The sequence below is a fragment of the Bufo gargarizans genome, chromosome 10 (genome assembly GCF_014858855.1).
Source record: "Bufo gargarizans isolate SCDJY-AF-19 chromosome 10, ASM1485885v1, whole genome shotgun sequence".
In the NCBI taxonomy this organism is placed as follows: Eukaryota; Metazoa; Chordata; class Amphibia; order Anura; family Bufonidae; genus Bufo; species Bufo gargarizans.
The window spans coordinates 11,365,215-11,392,871 of record NC_058089.1 but is presented as its reverse complement, the minus strand read 5'-3'; the positions used below and the strand labels follow the sequence as shown (position 1 = coordinate 11,392,871).

Here is a 27,657-nt window from a genome sequence, read left to right as displayed (position 1 = left end):
GCCGGCACTCGCCGTGTAATAATAGCTTTGTAGAAAACAATTATTTCCTCACATAATTTGAGAACATTTTACCATCGTTGTCATCGTAACTAAAAGCGCATTTTTATCATTTAATGTTGTTTTCCTTTGTCAATCCATTTACTGCATTTAAAACAGGTCAAAAAAAAAATATGGTATGTTCATTCGCTTTGCATTAAAGGGGCTGCGCGTCTTCATGGTAGGCTGAACATTCATCCTACCATAGTGAACGGCTGATCATGGAGTCCATTATAGTCCAAGCGGACCGTGAGGCTTATCATAGCCAACGACTGATCATGTGACCCATTCCTGTCAATGGTTGATGATGGGATCCCTTAGGCCCCTTTCACACGGGCGAGTTTTCCGCACGCGGGTGCAATACGAGAGGTGAACGCATTGCACCCGCACTGAATCCGGACCCATTCATTTCTATGGGGCTGTGCACATGAGCAGTGATTTTCACGCATCACTTGTGTGTTGCGTGAAAATCGCAGCATGCTCTATATTGTGCGTTTTTCACACAACGCAGGCCCCATAGAAGTGAATGGGGCTGCGTGAAAATCGCAAGCATCCGCAAGCAAGTGCGGATGCGGTGCAATTTTTACTCATGGTTGCTAGGTGACGATTAGGATGGAGACCCGATCTTTATTATTTTCCCTTACAACATGGTTATAAGGGAAAATAATAGCATTCTTAATATAGAACGCTTAGTAAAATAGGGATGGAGGGGTTAAAAAAATAAAATAAATTTAACTTACCTCATCCACTTGTTCGCGCAGCCCGACTCGTCTTCTTTCTTCTTCTTTGAGGACCTGGGAGGAAAAGGACCTTTGGTGGTGACGTCACTGTGCTCATCACATGGTCTATCACATGATCCATCACCATGGTGATGGACCATGTGATGAGCGCAGTGACGTCACCAAAGGTCCTTTTCCTCCCAGGTCCTTAAAGAAGAAGAAAGAAGAGAAGCCGGGCTGCGCGAGTGGATGAGGTGAGTCATTTTTATTTATTTTTTAACCCCTCCATCCCTCATTTACTTAGCATTCTGTATTAAGAATGTTATTATTTTCCCTTATAACCATGTTACACAACACCTAAGGGCTCTTTCACACTTGCGTTGTTTTGTTCCGGCATAGAGTTCCATCGTCGGTGCTCTATGCCGGAAGAATCCTGAATGCATTCTGAATGGAGAGAAATCCGTTCAGGATGCATCAGGATGTCTTCAGTTCCGGACCGGAACGTTTTTTGGCCGGAGAAAATACCGCTGCGCTTTTTGCTCCGGCCAAAAATCCTGAAGACTTGCCGCAAGGCCGGATCCGGAATTAATGCCCATTGAAAGGCATTAATCCAGATCCGGCCTTAAGCTAAACGTCGTTTTGGCGCATTACCGGATCCGACGTTTAGCTTTTTCTGAATGGTTACCATGGCTGCCAGGACGCTAAAGTCCTGTTTGCCATGGTAAAGTGTAGTGGGGAGCGGGGGAGCAGCATACTTACCAGTCCGTGCGGCTCCCGGGGCGGTCCAGAGTGACGTCAGGGCGCCCCAAGCGCATGGATCACGTGATCAGATGGATCACGTCATCCACGCGCATGGGGCGCTCTGACGTCATTCTGGAGCGCCCCGGGAGCCGCACGGACGGTAAGTATACCGCTCCCCCGCTCCCCACTACTACTATGGCAACCAGGACTTTAATAGCGTCCTGGCTGCCATAGTAACACTGAACGCATTTTGAAGACTGATCCGTCTTCAAATGCTTTCAGTTCACTTACGTTTTTCCGGATCCGGCGTGTAATTCCGGCAAATGGAGTACACGACGGATCCGGACAACGCAAGTGTGAAAGAGCCCTAACCTAAACCTGAACTTCTGTGAAGATGTCCCGGTTTGGGTACCAAACATGCATATTCTTCTCACATGTGTGCAAAACGCATTAAAAACGGTTTGCACTCGCAGGGGAAAAAATTGCGCATTTTCCCGCAACGCACCTGCATCTTTTCCCGCACATTACCCGCAACGCCCGTGTGAAAGAGGCCTTATAGTCAGTGGCCAACCCTGAGGCCTAATACACTCAATGGCAGACTACATGGCCTTTCCCAGCAATGCTGCACCATTTCCCAAGTGGTCTGACCTCCACTGGTCGGACATGAATGGCATACCGTAGCCTACTTCAGCTTTGCTGTCTACATCCAGAGGCAGCAAACCTCTACATGCCTTCTCACAGCTGAGCGTTGTTACAGTTGTATCCAGTCCAGACAATGCTCCAGACTGTTACATTTTGCAGGCACTGATACACTTGTAACAAGGCAAACGCTGTGGGACTGCGCTTTGGGACATGAGGGACAGCAAGCAGACACATTAGAAAACTAAGACACAAAGAACTTTCATTATATATCGATTAGGACTAAAATCCATGACTCAATAATTAACAACCATTATGGCTGACATTAAAGTCCTTGCAGGTGTTGTCATCTTCACCTCAGCTTTTGTGACATACAGTATGTGGCAATTCCCGTGCAAGCTGCAATGGCGACCGTATGGCAACCTTTGCTTTATGAATGCTCCCATTTTCTGGGGGAATACTCTGATGAAGATGAGCTCCAGATGTCGGGAGGGACGCTGGAGGTAATGAAGGTATCAGCCCTGAGAGGCCTCCTCCTCTGATATCTCATCTTGACCTCGAGTCCCAGCTACACGTCCTCTCCTTTATCTGCCTTGTGACAATGACAGAAGGTTACAAGAGGCTCTCCAAGGCTTGAGATCTGAGACACCTCTAATTACTGCGTCTGTCACACCTATAACTGCAGGATTCACACACCCACGTCTCACCTGCCTGGTGTGAAACACAAGAGGTCATCCACAAGAAGTCCCTGGAGGACAAAAGCACCTGCCGCCTGATTTTACTTTTACATAGGAAAGTTGTGCATGGAAATGATGCCATCTATGGGCAGGGGCGTAGCTATGGGCTCATGGGCCCTGGTGCTAGAGTTCAGCGTGGCCCTTCAGGATCCTAGGCCCGGTAGCGACTGCACCCCCTATAGCAACGCCCCTGTCTATGGGGTAACGATGGCCAAATCTGGTCACTTGCAGCAATTGGATAATGATTTGCTTTCACATCAGACTTATTTGCTACATCAAGTAAAAAGGAGGGTGCAGCCTTTCTTCCCCTAGGGCACCTCCTGGTTCTGGGGCTCCCGCCTAATGGTCGTTGGGAGTGCCCGTGATGATAAGTGTCTGTGTGAGCACAAGGCAGGGTGTGTAGGGTGCAATAGTTGGCATATATTGTAGGAGTCAGAAAACCAGGCCAAAAGGTAGAAGAATAAATATCTCTCTTTACTCAGGTGCAAAATGGGAGATGGTCCCGTTAACAGACAGTCACTCTGTATTGGAAGATGTCCGTCTCATATAGTTTAGTATGTTCCAAGACAAACAATAGACTGATGGCATGAAGATTGGTTTGGTACGTTACCACCACGCTCTAGGATGTCAGCTGCTTTCTTCTCCAGAGTGACTGTCTGTTAACGGGACCATCTCCCATACAGTTTGTTTCTATGGGACATTAACGAGGTCCACTATCCTCTTTATTCCACAACGTTCCTCTAGTATCACTGACATCTGCCACATTAACATCTGATGTAATTCCATTATATGAGGCCTATTGTCACGAGGATTGCTATCCTTTGGCTCATACCAGAGCACTGGAGTATAGTCCTCCTCTATAACTTTTAACTATCTATTTAGTTATATGTTTTTATTTGATGTATTTTATTTGATGTGACTTTATTCTGCGTGTTTTTAATTGATGCGATTTATGCATATGAGGTGTTCTATTGGTGATTAATAAATACCATTGCATCTGCTGCCCAGAATTCTCAAATAATTGAGTGCCCCTCCTTTATACAAACTTTATAGAAAGTACCCCAAAATTTGCTAATGTCTTTAGGAGATGCAACTAGCACATTATTATTTCCTCTGCACTGCACCTGTCCATATGGCTACATGCACATCTGGGTCCGCAAAAAATGCGGACAGCACACCTGTCCACATCAGTATGTCCGTTCCGTAGCTCCGCCCCAAAAAATTGTGCATGTCCTATTTTTTTTCTAGTTTGCGGACAAGTACAGGCATTATTACAATGAATCCGTAAAAAAAACGAAGGCCATACGGACGTCATACGTTTTTTTTTTTGTGCATCCGCAAAACACATACGGTCATGTGCATGTAGCCTATGACTGGGCATTCTGAATAATGGGCAGAAGCACCAGGTCCTTTAACAGGAGGCATCAGTGGAGACAGTGGAGGCTGTGCTGCATCAGTGCTGTGACCCCCTTTATTCCCAGGATCAGACCATGCTAAGTGATGTGGTGGCACATGCCAGTGATAGGCCATCACCTGGGGATTACTGTATTGGCTTACAGAGCACAGGATGCAAGAGCCCACTGCACGTTTTGCAACAGGTGAATGCAGCTCAAACACAATGCTCGAGTACATTATATGGTGACTAATATGGGACCCATTATTGCTCAGGGGTCCAGATGTCAAGGTGGGGAGTGGGGAAAAACTCCCCACCATATAGCGTTGGTAAACAGGGAAGCAGCTAGGCCTGGACATCAGGAAAAGGGAGCAGGACACCTCCTAAAGCCACCCTAATCCTGGCCGTGACTCCTAAGGCCCCTTTCACACGAGCGAGTTTTCCACGTGGGTGCAATGCACGACATGAACGCATAGCACCCGCACTGAATCCTGACCCATTCATTTCAATGAGCGTTGTTTTTCACACATCACTTCTGTGTTGCGTGAAAATCACAGCATGTTCTATATTCAGCATTTTTTCACGCAGCCCTGGCCCCATAAAAGTGAATGTGGCTGGGTGAAAAATGCATTGCATCCGCAAGCAAGTGCGGGCGGGATGCGTTTTTCACTGATGGTTGCTAAGAGATGATGTTGTTTGTAAACCTTTAGTTTTTTATCACGCGAGTGAAAAACGCATCAAAACGCGTGCAGAAAAAAAAAACATCTGAACGCAATCGCACTGACTGAAATTGCTTGAAAAATGGTGCGAGTTTCACTGAAAGCACCCTGAATGCATCCAGACCTAATCCGTCATGCTTGTGTGAAAGGAGCCTAACCATATGAGCGGACCCAGATGGTAGGTGGGCTCATACACTGTAACCTCGGGCCCTAAGACGCCCTGCCGATCCATGAAATAAGGTCAGGAACTAGAGATGACCTGTTCCTCCAGAACACGGATGAATAGGAGTCTTACAGGCCAAGCAGCAAGGATAAGGGAAGACAGTGAACAGCAATTGGGATGGCAGGTAAGAACCCAGTGATACGACAACACACCGGACAACTAGTACTTATCTGCCGCAGCAACAGGAAGAAACACCAGCACCAAGACTACCTGGATCCCCATGCAGACCGAATGCATGGCGGTCCCAGGCAGAGCTGCTCACTGACTAGTGGTTCCCCCTCCGGGGAATCCAGGGGCCCTCTCACCGAAGGCACAGACAGACCGGGGAATGTCTAGCAACCATGTTGGACAACACACCAAACAAACCAGATATGGAACACCACACTAGACATAACAACACACCCTGTACATAAACCCTCACCAAACATACAAGGGAAGGAAGGGTAAAATACATAAGGATGACATCAGATGACCTCAATGTCTATCTAGGTGGCCCTCACACTGGACGGATGGAATATCCAGTGCAGCAAGACTGGAGAACTACTGGCCTCATGCTCACAACACCAGATTAAGTAGAGCCATGAGGCCACACCCAGAAAACACCTAACCAGGAAGTTGACCCCTCCAGCACCAGACAGGGAAAGAACCATGAGAAGGAGGAAAGCACAAACATGCTGCACAACAACGCAATGCTCCTGGCAACCATGCACGGCAAACATGTCACAGTGCACAACAACAAGATCGTGACACCAGATCACTGGCCAAGGCAGAGTGGCTTGTTGGTACTCCCTGGCACAAAACACCTCTGGCACATGCCCCTGTGTCCCTGGTTTTTGCATGCACTATTCCAGTATAATGCAATTACACAACTAATGCAATTTTTTGCACCAGTTTTGCAATTTGCCCCTGTCAACAATATGCTCAGCTCTTCCTGATGCTTCCCTGTATGCTACACTATTGCCGATTTTGCAGATGAGTCGGTGGGAAGCAAGTCTGGGTTTCTCTAGCCGTGGGCTTCCTAAATCACCATTCTCCACAATGTGTGTTCTTGCAGCTGCCATGAGCCGCCTGCATATTACCAGAAGCCTGAACTTGGACAGTGAGCCACCAAGGGACGAGAGCAAATGTCTGCGCTGAAAAATCACTCGGTAAACTTTCCGCTTCCTCCTTCCTTGTGCACTGGCAGCAAACACCACCAGGTTGATTGGGAGCCAAGACGCAGCCTCCTGACACCAGGAGCACAAGCTCGTGCTTGACACAAATGTATGGCTTGGTCACCGGCAGACAGATTTGTGTCCCAGAGTGTAAGCCTTGTCTACAAGCAGAAAAGAGCTCAGCTCAGGCAGCCAGGAGGACGAAAGTAAAGGTCATGCTGCCGCCACCGCTGTAAGAAATGGAGAACGTTATAAAACCAGGACTAAGCCGTTAGGAGCCTCCATGATAAGAGGGAAATCTGCAATAAATGGAGAATGCAAAATCTGTGTATGAAGGGGGTGCACACTTCTGAAACCATCGCTCCAAACGCATCTTAAATAAAATGTGAAGCAACTGCGGAAACGGTTGACTTTTTAATTTTAATCCTACGGTTTTGTGCATACAGCTCCTATGAATACCGATGTGTCTCCATGGTTACAGCATGCAACACTTGACCGTTCACTTTTGAAACTGCAGCAAAGGAAGTAACTTTGCAGTTTTGTCATTAAAAAATATAAAAAAATCTCCCGTTTTGTGCATACAGCTCCTATGCAGACCTTGATATCTCCGTGGTTATGGACAGATTTGCAGTTACATGTTACTCCCTCCACCTCATCTTCTTCATCATCTTCAGACAGTAAAGAAGGAGGCTGAGAGTAGTCGGTAAGATGCGACTCCCTCATCAAACTGGATTTGTTTGCAGCTTGTAACCAATTAAATACAGCAGTCTACACAGGTGCTGTGTACAGAAAACGGTGGGAGATTTTTAGTCCATATTTTTGGCAAATGAGTTATTTAACATGCAATGGAGCAATTAAAGGTTGGTTGCAAAAGTATACATACCCTTTTAATTGGAAAAACGGAAAGAAAGCTTAGTGTGCTTCAGTTTTAGTCCGGCTTATTCTTGTAATATTTCCCAGGTTGCCGCTGGATCTCCGACGGTCCCCAATATAGTTTATGGGACCGGCAGGCAGGAACCAGGAAGATCCGGCATCGTGTTCCCTGCCGGAGCTCTCAGATGCTAGTGTGACACTAGCCTAAAGGCCCCATTACACTGGCAGATAAGCGCTAACAAGCGTTCGCATAAACGCTCGTTAGTGATGATCCGCGAGTGTAAGGCTGGGGCTACACGGCATCATGTGTAGAGCAACAAAAAGGGAACAACTACACTGCGACGTGTGTTGCGTGACATCTCGCGCAACATTTTTTATAATGATAGTCAATGGTGTTACACTGCGACTGTGATGCGACTTCCAACTTGGATGGATTTTTTGCAACTGTTATGTCGCAGTGCGACACCATTGACTATCATTATACAAAATGTTGCGCAACTTTTCAGGGACACGTGGCCGTATAGCCGCAGCCTAATACTGCCTCCGATTACCCGATGAATGAGCAAACGCTTGTTCATATAGTAATTGGAGCATGTTTAAAAATACTTGTTTGCCGTGTAATCAGCGCTCTGCTGCTGGCCATCAAGGATTCTGTATGGGGACGAGAGATGGCATCAGAGATGGCTCCTCCCCCTACTGTGGAGGAGATCGCTGGATGTGATAGCAGAGGTCTCCTCTGCTACTGAGCAGGCGATTACCAGGAAGGAACGCTTCCCTCCCGACAATTACCTTCAGAATCTGTAGGTGTAATAGGACTCGAAGACGATTTCACCATTTTCTTTCTTTATCTTGAAACAATGCTCAGGGGATGCGGACAATACAGAACCGAAACCAAAGAACCAAAACGGACAGCGAGTGAGAGACACCTACCGTATGCCATGGACACTTATGGGAGAGCTGCTGGCAGTCGGATTGTAGAGCTCTGACAAGACAGACGCTGGACAGTCGCCGAATGTAGAAATCAGCTCAGCAGATAGCATCTATGACTCACCAAGAAAGCCGGACCACGCCAGCACAGCGCAGGCGACAGTGACAAGACGCTTCTATCACCTCCACCTTGGATGACATTTCTGCCTCTTCTCACATATTAAATTGCTGCTCCCTGAAGATGAACCATTTACCACTGAGATGCAGCAGAGTTCTTAAAGGGGTTGGCCGCTTTCTGGTTATTGTTGACCTATGTGTTTGTGAGAGGATTATATGGCACTTACTATTATGGCCTTTGTTGAAATTCTGCACTATTCTCTATATTTCATAGGCTATGCTCCCTTATTTACAAAGTCTTCTGTGCTGTCCACACAGAGGTCCTGTCCATAAGATGGCCGCTGATGGAGGGTCATGTGACCAGGCAAATCACCTCCGCGTGATGTCTCCTCCATTCAAATACACTGCACCGGCACTAAACTCCAAACAGGACAAGTGCAGAAGGCAGGTGCTGTGTATTTGAATGGAGGAGACATCACATGGAGGTGGTTTGCCTGGTCACATGACCCTCCATCAGCGGCCATCTTATGGACAGGACCTCTGTGTGGACAGCACAGAAGACTTCGTAAACAAGGGAGGATAGCTTATGAAATACAGAAAATGGTGCAGAATTTCCACAAAGGCCATAATAGTACCGTAAGTGTCAATCATCTCTCAATCACATAGGTCAACAGTGACCAACCCCTTTAATATTACCACCAAATGCCATTGTCCTGTACCCCAAGTGTCAGCGTCATTATCCTGTACCCCAAGTGTCAGTGTCATTATCCTGTACCCCAAGTGTCAGCGTGTCATTATCCTGTACCCCAAGTGTCAGCGTCATTATCCTGTACCCCAAGTGTCAGCGTCATTATCCTGTACCCCGAGTGTCAGGGTGTCATTATCCTGTACCCCGAGTGTCAGCGTGTCATTATCCTGTACCCCGAGTGTCAGCGTGTCATTATCCTGTACCCCGAGTGTCAGCATGTCATTATCCTGTACCCCGAGTGTCAGCGTCATTATCCTGTACCCCAAGTGTCAGCGTCATTATCCTGTACCCCAAGTGTCAGCGTCATTATCCTGTACCCCAAGTGTCAGCGTCATTATCCTGTACCCCAAGTGTCAGCATGTCATTATCCTGTACCCCGAGTGTCGGCGTCATTATCCTGTACCCCGAGTGTCAGCGTCATTATCCTGTACCCCGAGTGTCAGTGTCATTATCCTGTACCCCAAGTGTCAGTGTCATTATCCTGTACCCCAAGTGTCAGTGTCATTATCCTGTACCCCAAGTGTCAGCGTGTCATTATCCTGTACCCCAAGTGTCAGCGTTCATTATCCTGTACCCCAGTGTCAGCGTGTCATTATCCTGTACCCCAAGTGTCAGCGGTCATTATCCTGTACCCCAAGTGTCAGCGGTGTCATTATCCTGTACCCCAAGTGTCAGCGTCATTATCCTGTACCCCAAGTGTCAGCGTCATTATCCTGTTACCCCAAGTGTCAGCGTATCATTATCCTGTACCCAAGTGTCAGCGTCATTATCCTGTACCCCGAGTGTCAGCGTCATTATCCTGTACCCCGAGGTGTCAGCGTGTCATATCCTGTACCCCAAGTGTCAGCGTGTCATTATCCTGTACCCCAAGTGTCCAGCGTCAGTATCCTGTACCCCAAGTGTCAGTGTCATTATCCTGTACCCCAAGTGTCAGCGTCATTATCCTGTACCCCAAGTGTCAGTGTCATTATCTGTACCCCAAGTGTCAGTGTCATATCCTGTACCCCAAGTGTCAGCGTGTCATATCCTGTACCCCAAGTGTCAGTGTCATTATCCTGTACCCCAAGTGTCAGTGTCATTATCCTGTACCCCAAGTGTCAGTGTCATTATCCTGTACCCCAAGTGTCAGGTCATTATCCTGTACCCCAAGTGTCAGTGTCATTATCCTGTACCCCAAGTGTCAGTGTCATTATCCTGTACCCCAAGTGTCAGTGTCATTATCCTGTACCCCAAGTGTCAGTGTCATTATCCTGTACCCCAAGTGTCAGTGTCATTATCCTGTACCCCAAGTGTCAGTGTCATTATCCTGTACCCCAAGTGTCAGTCATTATCCTGTACCCCAAGTGTCAGTGTCATTATCCTGTACCCCAAGTGTCAGTGTCATTATCCTGTACCCCAAGTGTCAGTGTCATTATCCTGTACCCCAAGTGTCAGTGTCATTATCCTGTACCCCAAGTGTCAGTGTCATTATCCTGTACCCCAAGTGTCAGTGTCATTATCTTGTACCCCAAGTGTCAGTGTCATTATCCTGTACCCCAAGTGTCCGTGTCATTATCCTGTACCCCAAGTGTCAGTGTTATTATCCTGTACCCCAAGTGTCAGTCGTCATTATCCTGTACCCCAAGTGTCAGCGTCATTATCCTGTACCCCAAGTGTCAGCGTGTCATTATCCTGTACCCCAAGTGTCAGCGTGTCATTATCCTGTACCCAAGTGTCGCGTTTCATTATCCTGTACCCCAAGTGTCAGCGTGTCATTATCCTGTACCCCAAGTGTCAGTGTTCATTATCCTGTACCCCAAGTGTCAGTGTTCATTATCCTGTACCCCAAGTGTAGCGTGTTATTATCCTGTACCCCAAGTCAGCGTGTCATTATCCTGTACCCCAAGTGTCAGTGTTCATTATCCTGTACCCCAAGTGTCAGTGTCATTATCCTGTACACCAAGTGTCAGTGTCATTATCCTGTACCCCAAGTGTCAGTGTCATTATCCTGTACCCCAAGTGTCAGTGTCATTATCCTGTACCCCAAGTGTCAGTGTCATTATCCTGTACCCCAAGTGTCAGTGTCATTATCCTGTACCCCAAGTGTCAGTGTCATTATCCTGTACCCCAAGTGTCAGTGTCATTATCCTGTACCCCAAGTGTCAGTGTCATTATCCTGTACCCCAAGTGTCAGTGTCATTATCCTGTACCCCAAGTGTCAGTGTCATTATCCTGTACCCCAAGTGTCAGTGTCATTATCCTGTACCCCAAGTGTCAGTGTCATTATCCTGTACCAAGTGTCAGGTTATCCTGTACCCCAAGTGTCAGTGTTATTATTCTGTACCCCAAGTGTCAGTGTCATTATCCTGTACCCCAAGTGTCAGAGTCATTATTCTGTACCCCAAGTGTCAGTGTCATTATCCTGTACCCCAAGTGTCAGCGTTTCATTATCCTGTACCCCAAGTGTCAGCGTGTCATTATCCTGTACCCCAAGTGTCAGCGTTTCATTATCCTGTACCCCAAGTGTCAGCGTCATTATCCTGTACCCCAAGTGTCAGTGTCATTATCCTGTACCCCAAGTGTCAGTGTCATTATCCTGTACCCCAAGTGTTAGTGTACAGATAGGGAAAAAACGCAGGCTCCAAGGCCGCAGGTTACTGAAGCAGAGATACGTTTAATAAACTGTCAAAAAGAAAAAACTAAAAGATACTTTTCAGTGTACAACGCATTTTCGGAGGCGGGTGTGTTTTCCTCAGAGGGGAGGAAGCTCCGTAGAGAATTGCAGACATCTTAGGCTACTTTCACACTAGCGTTCGGGCGGATCCGTTCTGAACGGATCCGCTCATATTAATGCAGACGGAGGCTCCGTTCAGTACGGATCCGTCTGCATTAATAACTTTAAAAAAATTCGCAAGTGCGCAAGTGCGAAAGTAGCCTGCGCGGATCCGTTCAGACTTTCAATGTAAAGTCAATGGGGGACGGATCCGCTTGAAGATTGAGCCACATTGTGGCATCTTCAAACGGATCCGTCCCCATTGACTTACATTGAAAGTCTGGACGGATCCGCACGGATCCGCACGCCTCCGAACGGCCAGGCGGACACCCGAACGCTGCAAGCAGCGTTCAGCTGTCCGCCTGTCCGTGCGGAGGCGAGCGGAGCGGAGGCTGAACGCCGCCAGACTGATGCAGTCTGAGCGGATCCGCCTCCATTCAGACTGCATCAGGGCTGGACGGCTGCGTTCGGGTCCGCTCGTGAGCTCCTTCAAACGGAGCTCACGAACGGAAACCCGAACGCTAGTGTGAAAGTAGCCTTAGAGATGTCAGAGAATCTGCACCTTAAATGTATCTATTGACAGTTCGCTAATGTTTTGGTATCAGAGCTTCATCCTGGAACCATCTGTATTTTCCTAGTGCTTTAGTATCTACATGGGGAGGAATACTAACGCACTACCATATTTTTCTAATATTGTAGATTGCAGAGACCCTATTTTTCTAAACAACCCCAACCCCTCCTTCCGCAGCTGCAGATGTGTCTAATATGTATGGCAACCAGGAATGCTGCACACAGTTTGCAGTTTCTGACAATTTTCCTTCCCTCTGGTGCTTCCTGTAAATGCACACATTCCCCTTCTATGCTTGCTGAATGGGCGTTCTCTTCCTGGTGGGATGTAAGCCGTGCTATGCTCTAAGCCAAGGCTGGCCAACCTGTGGCTCTCCAACTGTTGTAAAACTACAATTCCCACCATGCCCTGCTGTAGGCTGATAGCTGTAGGCTGTCTGGGCATGCTGGAAGTTGTAGTTTTGCAACAGCTGGAGAGTCGCAGGTTGGCCATCCCTGCTCTAAGCCAATCAGATGTTTCCCTTTAGCTCCTTCCTTTCGCTGAGACATTGAGAACCTGCAGCTGCACCTCCCTCCTCCCCCTCCTTCCTGATTTCCATTCACTGTATTTCCCTGGATGGATTTCTTTGGTGATTGGGGAGATTTCTGTACGCTCAGTAAGTCTGCAAGCTGGAGAATGTAAGGTTGCAATTTCCCCTAATCCTTCTGATCTATGCACAAATGAACATTGTGTCACCACCAGACATCTGAGAAGCTCTGACAGACATTCTTCAGAACCTCCTCCTTGAGGTTCCTTTTGTTTTGCTTTCGTTTTCTCATCTCGTTAGCCTCTCTCAGCTGTCATGTAGTTGCACTGATTGCATCCCTTTAAATCCCTTCCCATACTGCATCACTTTGCGGTTTATACAACTTCCTGGAGTGTGTGCATGCTGGATGCTACTACTGAGTCTTCTACAGATAAGTTTTGTTCATTCATTTGTGTTTTCCTATTTGCTGGATCCCAGGTGACCCTGACTCCCTCCGTATCAAGTGTAGGGAGCCGGTAGTCGTGTCCCCTCACTATTATAGGGTGTTCAGGTGTTATACAGTCGAGGAACGAGGATATGCGATCATCTACCATTGAGATTTTTGCATAGGCTGAGCAGTTAGGGAGAGAGCCAGGTCTGTTGCAGGGCTCTCCCTTTGGTTCCTTAGTTTTGGATCCAGTCAGTCGGATCTTCATTTTGTGTCTTCTAGTTTTTTGTACACCTTCCGTGACACACTGCTACTAAAGAAATTCTGCAAAAATTTGGTCTAGCTTCTCCTGCACCTGATTACAATACACTTCCAAAGCTTTTAAATAACCCATGGGCACTCCCCTCAGTATATATCACCCTAACACCCCCTCCCTGACACACCATCATTAACCATTTAAACATTAGCTAGTAATTGAACAGCATATACACTGGAGCACTGCCTGCATTCACCACCCTCATCATCCTAGCTCTTTGTAGGAGTAAATTACAATTCACAAGTCATAACAGCAGCAGGAAAAATTACCATAACTTTACTAATGAATATAGGTCAAGGGTAATGGGGAAAGCTGATGTAATGTAGCATTCAATGAGCTGCCGCGCTGCCCCCTAGTGAGGGAAGTGAGGAAACAGATCACTGGACAGAAATGAAAAAATTGTGCTTTCCAATCTTTACTTCTAGCTTTTGCAAAACTACAACTCCCACCCTGTGGCATGCTAGCAAAGTAGTGATGAGTGAATTGAGCTTCGGATCATAGATCCAAAATCGATTCGTTCAAACACTTCGTTTTAATGCTGTCCAGAGACTCCGTACAGCATTAAAATGTATTGCCTCCGTGCAAAATTTGTTTCAGTCGAAGTCGCGCAAGACTTCGGTGTTCATTTCAACATCCTTAAACACATTTCAGGTACCAGCCGGTAACAAATCTGACTTCGGATTCCGAATTTTAAATGTTTTCAAAGATGCAGAAATGAATACCAAAGTCATTCACCGAAGTCTTGCGCAACTTTGGATGAAAATACTTTTCCCCCCATGGAGGCAATTTTAATGCTGTACGGAGACAGGTCTCTTGACAGCATAAAAATGAAGTGTTCAAACAAATTGACTTTAGATCTATGATCCGAAGCTTGAATCGCTGAAGCCTTCACTGGAGAGTCACTGGAGACAAACCCTTTAAGCATGGGTGGACTGGCCATAGACCCTACACAAAAATTTCCCGGTTGGCCGATGCCCAGAGGGTCGCCCAAGTTCTCCTTTTGGCTGCCAGCCAGAAAAAAAAAATCTGATGCTCTCAGCATTAATTAATGTTAGAGCATCAGGCACCTATGCACCTGGCCAGCGGCTCCTGAATTCAACTGTATTGCCACCCTCAGGACAGTGATACAGTTTCATACTGTGGCATGGGTAGCAGTATTTAGTGCTGCACTGTAGTATTTGGTTCTGTTGGGGCAGTATATTATGCTGCACTGTGGTATTTAGTTCTGCTGGGGCAGTATATTATGCTGCACTGTGGTATTTGGTTCTGTTGGGGCGGTATATTGTGCTGCACTGTGGTATTTGGTTCTGCTGGGGCAGTATATTATGCTGCACTGTGGTATCTGGTTCTGCTGGGGCAGTATATTATGCTGCACTGTGGTATCTGGTTCTGCTGGGGCAGTATATTGTGCTGCACTGTGGTATCTGGTTCTGCTGGGGCGGTATATTATGCTGCACTGTGGTATTTAGTTCTGGGGCAGTATATTGTGCTGCACTGTGGTATCTGGTTCTGCTGGGGCGGTATATTGTGCTGCACTGTGGTATCTGGTTCTGCTGGGGCAGTATATTGTGCTGCACTGTGGTATCTGGTTCTGCTGGGGCAGTATATTATGCTGCACTGTGGTATTTAGTTCTGGGGCAGTATATTGCTGCACTGTGGTATCTGTTCTGCTGGGGCAGGTATATTGTGCTGCACTGTGGTATTGTTCTGCTGGGGCAGTATATTATGCTGCACTGTGGTATTTGGTTCTGCTGGGGCAGTATATTATGCTGCACTGTGGTATTTGGTTCTGTTGGAGCAGTATATTATGCTGCACTGTGGTATTTAGTTCTGGGGCAGTATATTGTGCTGCACTGTGGTATGTAGTTCTGCTGGGGCGGTATATTGTGCTGCACTGTGGTATTTGGTTCTGCTGGGGCAGTATATTGTGCTGCACTGTGGTATTGGTTCTGCTGGGGCAGTATATTATGCTGCACTGTGGTATTTGGTTCTGTTGGGGCAGTATATTGTGCTGCACTGTGGTATCTGGTTCTGCTGGGGCAGTATATTGTGCTGCACTGTGGTATTTGGATCTGCTGGGGCGGTATATTATGCTGCACTGTGGTATTTAGTTCTGCAGGGGCAGTATATTATGCTGCACTGTGGTATCTGGTTCTGCTGGGGCAGTATATTGTGCTGCACTGTGGTATTTGGATCTGCTGGGGCGGTATATTGTGCTGCACTGTTGTATTTGGTTCTGCTGGGGCAGTATATTGTGCTGCACTGTGGTATTTGGTTCTGCGTGGGCAGTATATTGTGCTGCACTGTGGTATCTGGTTCTGCTGGGGCAGTATATTGTGCTGCACTGTGGTATCTGGTTCTGCTGGGGCAGTATTTAGTGCTGCACTGTGGTATTTAGTTCTGGGGCAGTATATTGTGCTGCACTGTGGTTTTTGGTTCTGCGTGGGCAGTATATTGTGCTGCACTGTGGTATCTGGTTCTGCTGGGGCAGTATATTGTGCTGCACTGTGGTATCTGGTTCTGCTGGGGCAGTATTTAGTGCTGCACTGTGGTATTTGGTTCTGCTGGGGCAGTATTTAGTGCTGCAATGTGGTATTTGGTTCTGGTGGGGCAGTATATTGTGCTGCACTGTGGTATCTGGTTCTGCTGGGGCAGTATATTGTGCTGCACTGTGGTATCTGGTTCTGCTGGGGCAGTATATTGTGCTGCACTGTGGTATCTGGTTCTGCTGGGGTAGTATTTTGTGCTGCACTGTGGTATCTGGTTCTGCACTGTGGTATCTGGTTCTGCTGGGGGGGGTCTATTGTTCTGCACTGTGGTATTTGGATCTGCTGGGGCGGTATATTGTGCTGCACTGTGGTATTTGGATCTGCTGGGGCGGTATATTGTGCTGCACTGTGGTATTTTGTTCTGCTGTGGCGGTATTTTGTTCTGCACTGTGGTATCTGGTTCTGCGTGGGCAGTATATTGTGCTGCACTGTGGTATCTGGTTCTGCGTGGGCAGTATTTAGTGCTGCACTGTGGTATCTGGTTCTGCTGGGGGGGGTCTATTGTTCTGCACTGTGGTATTTGGATCTGCTGGGGCGGTATATTGTGCTGCACTGTGGTATTTGGATCTGCTGGGGCAGTATATTGTGCTGCACTGTGGTATTTTGTTCTGCACGGTGGTATTTTGTTCTGCACTGTGGTATTTTGTTCTGCTGTGGCGGTATTTTGTTCTGCACGGTGGTATTTTGTTCTGCTGTGGCGGTATTTTGTTCTGCACGGCGGTATTTTGTTCTGCACTGTGGTATTTTGTTCTGCACTGTGGTATTTTGTTCTGCTGTGGCGGTATTTTGTTCTGCACGGTGGTATTTTGTTCTGCTGTGGCGGTATTTTGTTCTGCACGGTGGTATTTTGTTCTGCACGGTGGTATTGCTGGCCCGACCTACTTCTGTTGTCCCGCCTTCTGTCAATTTGAACCCAACTACAACATGGGGCTAACTTAGAGTGACCCTGGGAAAAAAACTAATTCCCCAGTCCACCCCTGTTTGAAAGCGCCAGTCCGGTATTATGCAAATAAAGCTTGATCAGTGTGCGATTAAAAGTTCTGCAGCTTTCTAATAAACTTTGTGCATCAGTTCACCATTTTCACCATCTTTGCTTACTGTCAGTGAATGGAACTATTCTTGTTTAAATTCCAGAGACTGAAGAAATATGCTAATGAACCCCTGCTTGCGCTGCTGTAAGTTTATTACTATGTATCAACATAACTAAGAGTCCAAGATGAAAGAGATCTGTATGTCCTTCTATAGGTTTGCCTAGAATGGTTCGACTTTCAAAAGTGTTGTCATCCAGCTTTCCCAGAAACGGTCAGAACAAACAGTGCTCTAAGATTTGTAAGGATCAAAGACCGTAACATCTAAATAATATATTATAGAAGTGAAGAGGACTCATACTCTGCATTCTTGTCCATTTTCTCCCCTCAGTTTAATGGTTTTACTCGTTATAAGTGATCTGAGACAAGCTGGTTGGTAGGGATTTGCTGCCTGACAACCCATAGAAAAGACTGGCTGTTAGGCAGTGTATCCATGGTAACCAGACTGTCAGACAGAACTCTGCTGATCAGTTCCAACTGGTTTGTCTCTGTGCTATCAGCAACCAATGGAGAAAAAAAGAGGCGGAGGGCCTCTTTAAGAAGACTGTTAGCCCTTTAGATTTTTGTTGTTGTTGCATTCTGTCTAATAGGGTTATACTGATTTACACAAACATTGTTACATTGTATCAGGGCTGGGGAATCTGTTATGTAAAAGTGGAATCAAATGACCATAAACTTCAAAACAAAAAAAAAACTTTAAAAAACTTTATTAACAAATAACCTGAAGCAAAACAAACAGGCTTAAAACGTTGAAGCGCCATTCAGCCATAAACCTCTTCAAATACCCATTGAGAAGAGAACAGGCGAGCGGTGATTGTGCAAAGCTCTTAGCCCTGTGATTTTATAATTCATATGTCAAATTAAATCTCAATATTATTGCAGCTCCATTACGGCAGGTTAGGGGTAAGTAATCCTTACATTATTATATGTGGATTTATAAGGAACCCAAGTGACATTTAGTAATGGACTTCAGATAAAACATTTAGATTATAACCTCCGGCTGCTGCCAGAAGCCACAATCTCAACAGTCTGGTGCAAACCGGAAAGATTCACATGGCCAGTGAACAGAGGCCGTCATCACCTCTATAGGGTGTGGCAACCAATGCAATACAGGGCCGATGGTCTGTAAAGGTGCGCAGGGGTGGGTCGCAGCGTCCATTTTTGTAGGTGGTGGCCCTATCACAAGACCATTTGCTCCACATACAAATATATTTTTTAAATGTATCTATATATAATGCTACTTTAGTTTATTTATGTGCTACACTTGATTTATACAGTGTCTTCTCCGGTCACTTCCAAAGCTGCATTCAAATGTCTACTGTCTGCAATTTGGAATTTATCAGCATTGTCATACCCGAGCTTCAACAGATTGTGTTGTGTCTAACATCATGACCAGTAGAATTTTGAATGCATCTCTGGATGTGACCAGAGTATAAAATAAGAAAAAGAAAATACAGATTAGGACAATACTCAATGCAAATGAAATATAAAGAAAACAACTCTTTTTCATCTCCTGTTGACAGAGGTATAGCTCTGGTGCAGAGGGTGCAGTCGCACTGGAATCAAGTGTCTGAAGGGGTCCACAGGCCCCTCTGCCTCCTAAAAAGATAAATTATAAATGGCACATGGTAAGTGGACCACCCTGTTACACATTGTGCATTGGGGTCCACGGTTAGGTGGAGCCATGTGGGGTGCAAAACTGGGTCAATTACCAATCTGTGTCCCATAAAGAAAGTCAGGTTAAAAAAATTATAATTCTCTTAACCTCCCTTATTAATCGTCTCTTGATTACTCAGTATCAAGTCCCCCAAATTATGAGGTGCCATTTACAGAACTTTGGTCTTATTGTGTGCCATTTGGAGCCTCCCAGACACCAGGACCATGGAGAGACTGCAACCTCAGCTCCTCCTAAATTCACACCCCTGCTCAGTGCTCCTACAGTCACGCCCCTGCTCAGTGCTCCTACAGTCACGCCCCTGCTCAGTGCTCCTACAGTCACGCCCCTGCTCAGTGCTCCTACAGTCACGCCCCTGCTCAGTGCTCCTACAGTCACGCCCCTGCTCAGTGCTCCTACAGTCACGCCCCTTCTCAGTGCTCCTACAGTCACGCCCCTGCTCAGTGCTCCTACAGTCACGCCCCTGCTCAGTGCTCCTACAGTCACGCCCCTGCTCAGTGCCCCTAGTCACACCCCTGCTCCTAGAGTCATGCCCCTGCTCAGTGCTCCTACAGTCACACCCCTGCTCAGTGCTCCTACAGTCACGCCCCTGCTCAGTGCTCCTACAGTCACGCCCCTGCTCAGTGCTCCTACAGTCACGCCCCTGCTCAGTGCTCCTACAGTCACGCCCCTGCTCACTGCTCCTACAGTCACGCCCCTGCTCAGTGCTCCTACAGTCACGCCCCTGCTCAGTGCTCCTACAGTCACGCCCCTGCTCAGTGCTCCTACAGTCACGCCCCTGCTCAGTGCTCCTACAGTCACACCCCTGCTCCTAGAGTCACGCCCCTGCTCAGTGCTCCTACAGTGACTCCCCTGCTCCTAGAGTCATGCCCCTGCTCAGTGCTCCTACAGTCACACCCCTGCTCAGTGCTCCTACAGTCACACCCCTGCTCAGTGCTCCTACAGTCACGCCCCTGCTCAGTGCTCCTACAGTCACGCCCCTGCTCAGTGCTCTCTTTTTATTGGCCACCTTAAGCTCCAGGGCCCCTTAATAACTATTTGCCCTCAGTGCTATGTTTCTGATCTAAATATTCCATACACAAGACCTGACAAAGCCCTGTGGTCGACATCCAGCAAGCCCCACGTTAACCGGAGCTCAGCTGCCGCACAGAACTCTGTCATTTGCATTCCAGCTGAATCCTTCCTTCAGAATGGAAACCAGATTCATTTCCACAAGGACAATTAAAAAAAAAAAAAGGGCCTCCCGAACATCATGCGCGTGGGGCGGCTGCCAGATAACAAGCAATCAGGAAAAATGCTTTTTGCTTAAGTTGCCTCTCATTGATGGGGGCTCCAAGCCTTAACATGGCTCCATAAACAGCATTCCCTCAGGAAGGTCTCTAAGCGGAGCTTGCATAATTAAAAGAAGAAATTTTGTTTCGGTGATGCTCCACTAATCACAGCATCAGTGCGGGCGTTTGGCATCACAGCACCAGCCCTAGACTGAAACAGAAGGCGTGTGGGTCTCAGCAGACCATACCCTGTCTGAAGCAGCATACGGGGAGAGACGTTGTGCGCAGAGAGGGTCATTTAAGCGGCGTAGTTCAGTAAGAGTAAGCAGCTCTCAGCTAAACTGCAGGCATTTTGCATCGCTGGCGCTTCATGAAGTGGATACGAAATGTTCTTCAGACGGTTGCAGCACAGGAAAAATAAACTAACATGTAATGCAATGTAATAGGAAGCTTGGATATGCAGTCAGGACCTGCTGGGAGTTGTAGTTTATCCAACAACTGGAGAGCCACAGGTTGGAGACCACTGATGTATATTATAAAGGTGAGACAAATTATTGGCATAGTAAGTTGTGCCTACGGCTGCCTCACCTTGGCACTGGCACTCTGAGCAAAGTTATGTCTGGGGGGCCCCACCACACCGCTAAGCTCTGCCCCCGTTTCACCACTTCGCCCCACTCTCCGCTCAGCAGTGTAGCACGGGCTTCTGCTCTACAGCTGGGCCCCTTAGCTTTATGTTTGTGCCTGGTTAGTTGTTTTTTTTAGCAGTTTCTGGCCAAAAGGAGCCCCCCCTGATCTCTAGGGGCCCAAGCATTTGCTTGGTTTGTATGGTGGTAAAGTCCACCGCTAAATATCAACAATTACTATTCTTCTCCCTTGACCTTCTTTCTGTTGCCCTTTGCACATCCAAAAGGGTTAAAAACTGCCTTCTAGATTCTCTTTTTTGGACTTTCCTGGAGGTATTCATTTTATCTCCATTCCTTCTCCCCAGCCAAGAGCTCAGACTATGGGGGCAGCAAGAGATTTAGGAGAAGGGTTGATCTCCAAACCTCCACCTATGGCTGCAACTGACTCTTAGCCTCAAATAACACCCCTTTAAGCCGCACCCACCCCAAATGAAACATGGCGGAAGCGGCCTTGTTTTTTTAGGGTTATCTCATACATTTCCACATTTAGTGTTCCTTTAAATAGCAATTTGGATCCACTCAAGTATCAGGAAAGAAGAGTCGCCGTAAGCAGGACAGCGCGACAAGACCTTCCACTTGAGACTGGCTATTGGGAGAGTTCCTAGATAGTAAGTGGGTTTTGTAATGAAGCCCAAAATCTACTCTCTACATATAATAACTAGTCCGAGAACCATTTAATAAGGGTCAAAGTCATGTCCCTTCTCAAGGAGCGACTGAAGAAAGTCATACGTTTCATGAGGTTTCATGTGATATCTCAAAGACCTGTTCAGTAGACTTGAAGCCTCTTTGCTTTTTAGTGGGTTTTCCATTTTAGATAATTTCTTCTCATAGACCCAAGCTGGGATTTCCTTGTTAATGGTGTTTCTCTGCTTGGGATCTTCGTCTCTAGAGTGGTTACAAAGAGAGTCTCTGGAAGACTTGTCTCTTCCTAGTAACAATGTTGCAATTACAGTGCATTGTTTCACAACACAAAAAAAAAAAAGTTACTGCCAAAATATCTACAAGGTAGGGGGAACAATAAGCAGGAGAAGGGGTTAATGACCACCAGGTACACCAGTCCAGTGATGGGACATTTTATATGAAGCGGTCAGATTATATGACTGCACAGGGAAATTAAAACCCCAGGGTAACCATATAAGAACACGAATACCATCAGCTATCTGTTATATAGTAGGCCAGACTGGGCTCTTACCTGTACAGGAAAAATCATCGACGCGTGTATACCCCGGCAGGCAGTCGCAGCGGTACGATCCCGGTAAATTTATGCACACCGTGTTGGCTTGGCAATAATGCATTTTGGCAGCACATTCATCGACATCTGGAAAAGAGCAGAAGATGAGAATTATCATTACTTCCATTACTTAGTGTTTTATCTCAGGAGGTGACCGCTGGTCCTGCAATGTCAGCAGACACAAGGTCGCCACTGATCCCAAATACCTGCTAGGCGAAAAGTACAGATAATATTTTGTGAACTGTTTCTTTAAGAAATCATAACTACAACCAAACCATAAGTTTCTGACAGCACTTTGTGCCCCAGAGCTGCTCTTCTTTAACAGGAAGTTGCAACAATAGTCAGGCATTTTGGAGGCCTAAGACAGCGACCTTTGGTCACCCAGCAGCCTACAAGTATACTAAGTCTCTTCTCCTCTCTCTGGTGGAAAAGCTCAAATCTGTCCATGTCCATTCATTTCAATGTAGATAAGAAGAACACATTAGCCAAGGCTCTGCATCAAGAGGTTCCCTGGGGGGTCTGTAGCGGTAGTCTGGTCAGCAAAACCCTTAGGCCCCTTGCAGACGAGCGTGTCCGGATTAGGTCCGGATGCGTCCCGGTGCATTGCGGCAAACCCGCACGAGTAGGTACGCAATTGCAGTCAGTTTTGACTGCGATCGCGTTCCGTTGTTCAGTTTTTATCGCGCGGGTGCAATGTGTTTTGCACACACGTGATAAAAAACAGACTGTGGTACCCAGACCCGAACTTCTTCACAGAAGTTCAGGTTTGGGTTAGTTGTAGTGTAGATTGTATTAGTTCCCCTTATAACATGGTTATAAGGGAAATAATAGCATTCTTAATACAGAATGCTTAGTACAATAGGGCTGGAGGGGTTAAAAAAAAGTTTAAAAAAATGTAACTCACCTTAATCCACTTGTTCGCGCAGCCGGCATCTCTTCTGTCTTCAGCCATGAGCAATAGGACCTTTGATGACGTCACTGCGTTCATCACATGGTCCATCACATGATCCATCACCATGGTGATGGATCATGTGATGAGCGTAGTGACGTCATCAAAGGTCCTATTGCTCACAGATGAAGACAGAAGGAGATGCCGGCTGCGCGAACAAGTGGATTAAGGTGAGGTAAATTATTATTATTTTTTTTAACCCCTCCAGCGCTATTGTACTATGCATTCTGCATTCAGAATGCTATTATTTTCCCTTATAACCATCCCGATCGTCTCCTAGCAACCGTGCGTGAAAATCGCACAGCATCCGCACTTGCTTGCAGATGCTTGCGATTTTCACGCAACCCCATTCATTTCTATGAGGCCTGCGTTACGTGAAAAACGCACAAAGAGGAGCATGCTGCGATTTTCACGCAACGCACAAGTGATGCGTGAAAATCACCGCTCATGTGCACAGCCCTAGAGAAATGAATGGGTCCGGATTCAGTGCGGGTGCAATGCGTTCACCTCACACATCACACCCGCGCGGAAAACTCGCCCGTGTGAAAGGGGCCTTAAAGAAGCCACTGAAGTGAATGGGGTCCATCAGGATTCGCATCACATATGGCTTGGATTCTCTACCCTTCCATTTCTATGGCCACCTGATCATCCAGAACATCTGATAGTCCATCAGCTGTCCAGCCCCTTTGATGCCTGATTAAAGGACTGTAGCTGTAGTCCAGAGCAGCAGCTGTTCCTGAGAACATTACACCAAGCATATTTTGACTCTCAGAACATTAGAGCGAGGCGTCGGTGAAAATGTCTTCGGAGCCGTTTTCCCTCTGCAGGGATGAAGTGTCAGCTTCCATTGATTTACACGTCCTCTCTTCCAGTATATCAGGAGGCGGCTGATATTGGGAGTGTGAGGAGGAAGCAAATCTCCCCAGGCGCAGTTCTTTCCCTGTTCTCATGGTCACACTTTATAAGCATCACAGTCACAAAGTCAAAGCTGAACAAATGGTTTCGTTGTTTTCTACTTTTTCTTCATCTTCATTGGAAAGGTTAGTTAGTAGTTAGAGTTAGTGCCAGGAATAGCAGTTAGGGGGGAGGGGTCCATTTTAGGGTAAGATTTAATTATTAGGGTTAATACTGACCCCGCCCTCTAATGATAACGAGATGACTCTGCTTACCTCGCCCTCTAATGATAATGAGATGACTCTGCTGACCTCACCCTCTAATGATGAGATGACTCTGCTGATCCTTCTTCTAATGAAAATAAGATGACTCTGCTGACTCAGCCCTCTAATGAGAACAAGAAGGCTCCGCTGACCCTGCCCTCTAATGATAATGAGATGACTCTGCTGACCTTGCCCTCTAATGATAATGAGATGACTGTTGATCCTGCTATTAATGATAACAAGATGACTCTGCCCTCTAATGATAACGAGATGACTCTGCCGACCTCGCCCTCTAATGATAATGAGATGACTCTGCTCATCCTTCTTCTAATGAAAATAAGATGACTCTGCTGACTCAGCCCTCTAATGATAACAAGAAGGCTCCGCTGACCCTGCCCTCTAATAATAATGAGATGACTCTGCTGACCCAGCTCTCTAATGTTGAGAATACTCTGCTGGCCTAACCCTATCATGATAATGAAATGACTCTGCTGACTCTGCCCTCTAATGATAATGAGATGACTCTGTTGATCTTCCTATTAATGATAACAAGATGACTCTGCCCTCTAATGATAATGAGATGACTCTGCTGATCCTGCTTCTAATGATGAGATGACTCTGCTGGCCTAACCCCATCATGATAATGAAATGACTCTGCTGACCCTGCCCTATAATGATAATGATATTATTATGCGAACCCTGCCCTGTGTTGATGAAATGGCTCTGACCCCGTCTTCTTAAGACAATGAGATGACTTGGCTGGCCCTATACGCTAATAAAAATTTAATTATTCTGATGACCCTGCCATCTAATGATATTATTTTGACTCTTCTGACCCTACAGACCCCACCCTCAAGTGACGATGACTCTGCGAACCGTATCCTGTAATGATAATGAAATAACTTAATGAATTAAATTACTCTGCTAACTATCAGTCTACACAGCAAAGCTGAAAGTGAGCTACAATAAGATGAGAATTTCATTTTATAGCGGGTTTCTTGTTTAGTATGAAAAAATAATATTTCAGGATTTTTTGTCTAGATGCTCATCACCAAAAAAAAAAAAAGTAATAGAAACTCGACTTAATGTAACTTTCTTATGAGACTTTCCCCGAAAGTTTGATTTGCTGAGTATATTCCAAAAGTAAAACTGAAAATGTTCACTGGGGAGGAGAAACTTTTAATGAGAAACCAAAGGTAACAAAGTGGAAAGCTGCCGCACACCAACAGCAGCGCCTCGTCCTCGTCAGTATTCCAGGCCTCGCTCCGTGACGCGGTATTTCATTATCATGGGAGGGAGGCCTCCTGCTCCTAATGGGATAACTCAGTGAGGAACTTTAAATCCCTGCAGTGTATTTAATTGTGCTGTCACAGCTCTCACCTGCAGATCCCATTCTTAACCCTCCAAGAAAAATGAAAGTCAACTTTCCGGGTCCCTGATCTCCCCAGGAGGAGCCGGCTTCAAACAGTATTTATGAAGGGACAGTCTCGACCTGCACAGTGCTGGCTTCATGACCGGGGCAGGTACTGAGCCCTAACCCGATAAGTGCCTCAAGATGCCGCTGCACAATAGCAAACAATTGCAGACAAATTATTATAAAATACTGGGATTATACAGTAGATATAGGTACATATATGTGCACTGGTGGTAGCCACCTAGACATCCACTATATGCATATGAAATCTAATCACTATCCTATCGATTCACAAGGCACACGTGTTATATGCTCACTAGGAGTGGACCCGAACTGCAAGGTTCGAATTCATACCGAACTTTGCGAGTTTGGGTACCCGACCCGGATTCTTTCACTGAAGTCCGGGTTCGGTGCTCTGATGATTTTATTATTTTCCATTATAACATGGTTATATCTAAAAATAATAGCATTCTTAAGACAGAATGCAAAAGAATATGGCCATTTAGGGGGTTAAAAACAACAACTCACCTCATCCACTTGATCGCTCTGCAGCAGCCTCTTCTATCTTCATTCAGCAGGACCTGCGATGTGCATGATGACATCACCGCGCTGACTACATGGGAGAGCATGGTGACATCATCACTCACATCGCAGGTCCTGCTGAATGAAGATAGAAGAGACTGCTGCAGCGCGATCAAGTGGATGAGGTGAGTTATTTTTTTTTAACCCATTATATGGCCATATTCTTTTGCACTCTGTCTTAAGAATGCTATTATTTTCAGTTATAACCATGTTATAACGAAAAATAATAAAGTGAAGCTCTGGTCCCCATTGACTTCAATGGGGTTCCGGTTCGGGGTCAAGTTCGGGTCTCAAACCCGAACTTCCATGGGTTCTCTCATCCCAAATGCTCACTGCTGCTTATAGGATAGGCACAGACATGAGGTATAGTAAATCCCCTCTCCTCAATGCAGTAGGAGTTATGAGACCACAGAATTCCCCCCTTCCCTTCTATGTAGTCAGAATGGACTTCTGGTAACATGCCCTCATTGTCCAAGGCACGCCACGTCCCCAGAAGTGACGTGGCCCGCCATATCGGCCTCTGCCCACATCCAATATGGCGCCTGTCACCGCATATGGGTAGAAGTAACGTGGCTCGGCACCATCTTGTGTGCATCTAGGGCTAAAACCCACCTCCACACCAATCCTGGGGCAGCAGGATGCAGACTCCAGAGTTCGGGGATAACCTAATATACAAATCAATCAACCCCAGTCTGGGCTCATCGGGGACAAAACAGATCGAGGGTATACAGGTGGTAATACGGAAACCAGAGAATAGCAAAGTATACGTGTGTCCACATAAGCCATATCCAATGCATATATATCTCCAGAACGTACCCCCACTCATCTATGATATGTAAAGTGGTACATGTCTGGTCAAACCTACACACCAGTTTTCCATATACAAGAACCGCTGTGCCAATCATATAGAAAACCAAGACCAGTAAGAGGCGGAGATGGGGATAAGTAGCCATCAATGGAAGGGGAGGCCAAACGGATCCGACCAAAAGGGAGGACCTCCTAATAGCCTCCCCTTCCACATCCACCTCGATATCAATTGGCCTCTCATATATAACATGCATAATTTAATTGCTCATTAAGACTTCTTGAGGAAACGGTCTTCATCCTATAGATCCATTGGGTTTCCCTGCTTAGAATTTTATTGTTCCAGTCTCCTTTCCTCTCCTGTTCTTAAACCACTTCCAGGCCAAAAAAACTCAGGATATTCGCAGTATTGTTGTGATGGCCCTTCACATGTCTAACAACCGGTTTATCTCTCTCCCTATTGATATACTAATGTGTTCCTTGTACGGAATTATCTAATTGTTTTACCAATGTACAGTACATTACATTGGCAAACACAAGCGTAGACCACCCCTTTATTTCTACAGTTACCGGGCGACCTGCTCTCCTATATCCTTCCTGTTTGTATATATCTGCAGGCTTTACATCCACTGCAACGGA

At 46.4% G+C, this 27,657-nt stretch overlaps 1 protein-coding gene across 3 annotated transcripts in view; it reads right to left on the bottom strand.

Moving 5' to 3' along the window:
* Positions 1–27,657, bottom strand: part of NELL1 (neural EGFL like 1) — an 843,611-nt gene that overhangs the window by 456,376 nt on the left and 359,578 nt on the right. For all 3 annotated transcript variants that reach the window (XM_044270977.1, XM_044270974.1, XM_044270976.1), the window contains exon 13: positions 22,074–22,199. In XM_044270977.1, coding sequence (XP_044126912.1) covers positions 22,074–22,199 — 126 coding nt within the window. The remainder of the gene's footprint in view (positions 1–22,073; positions 22,200–27,657) is intronic.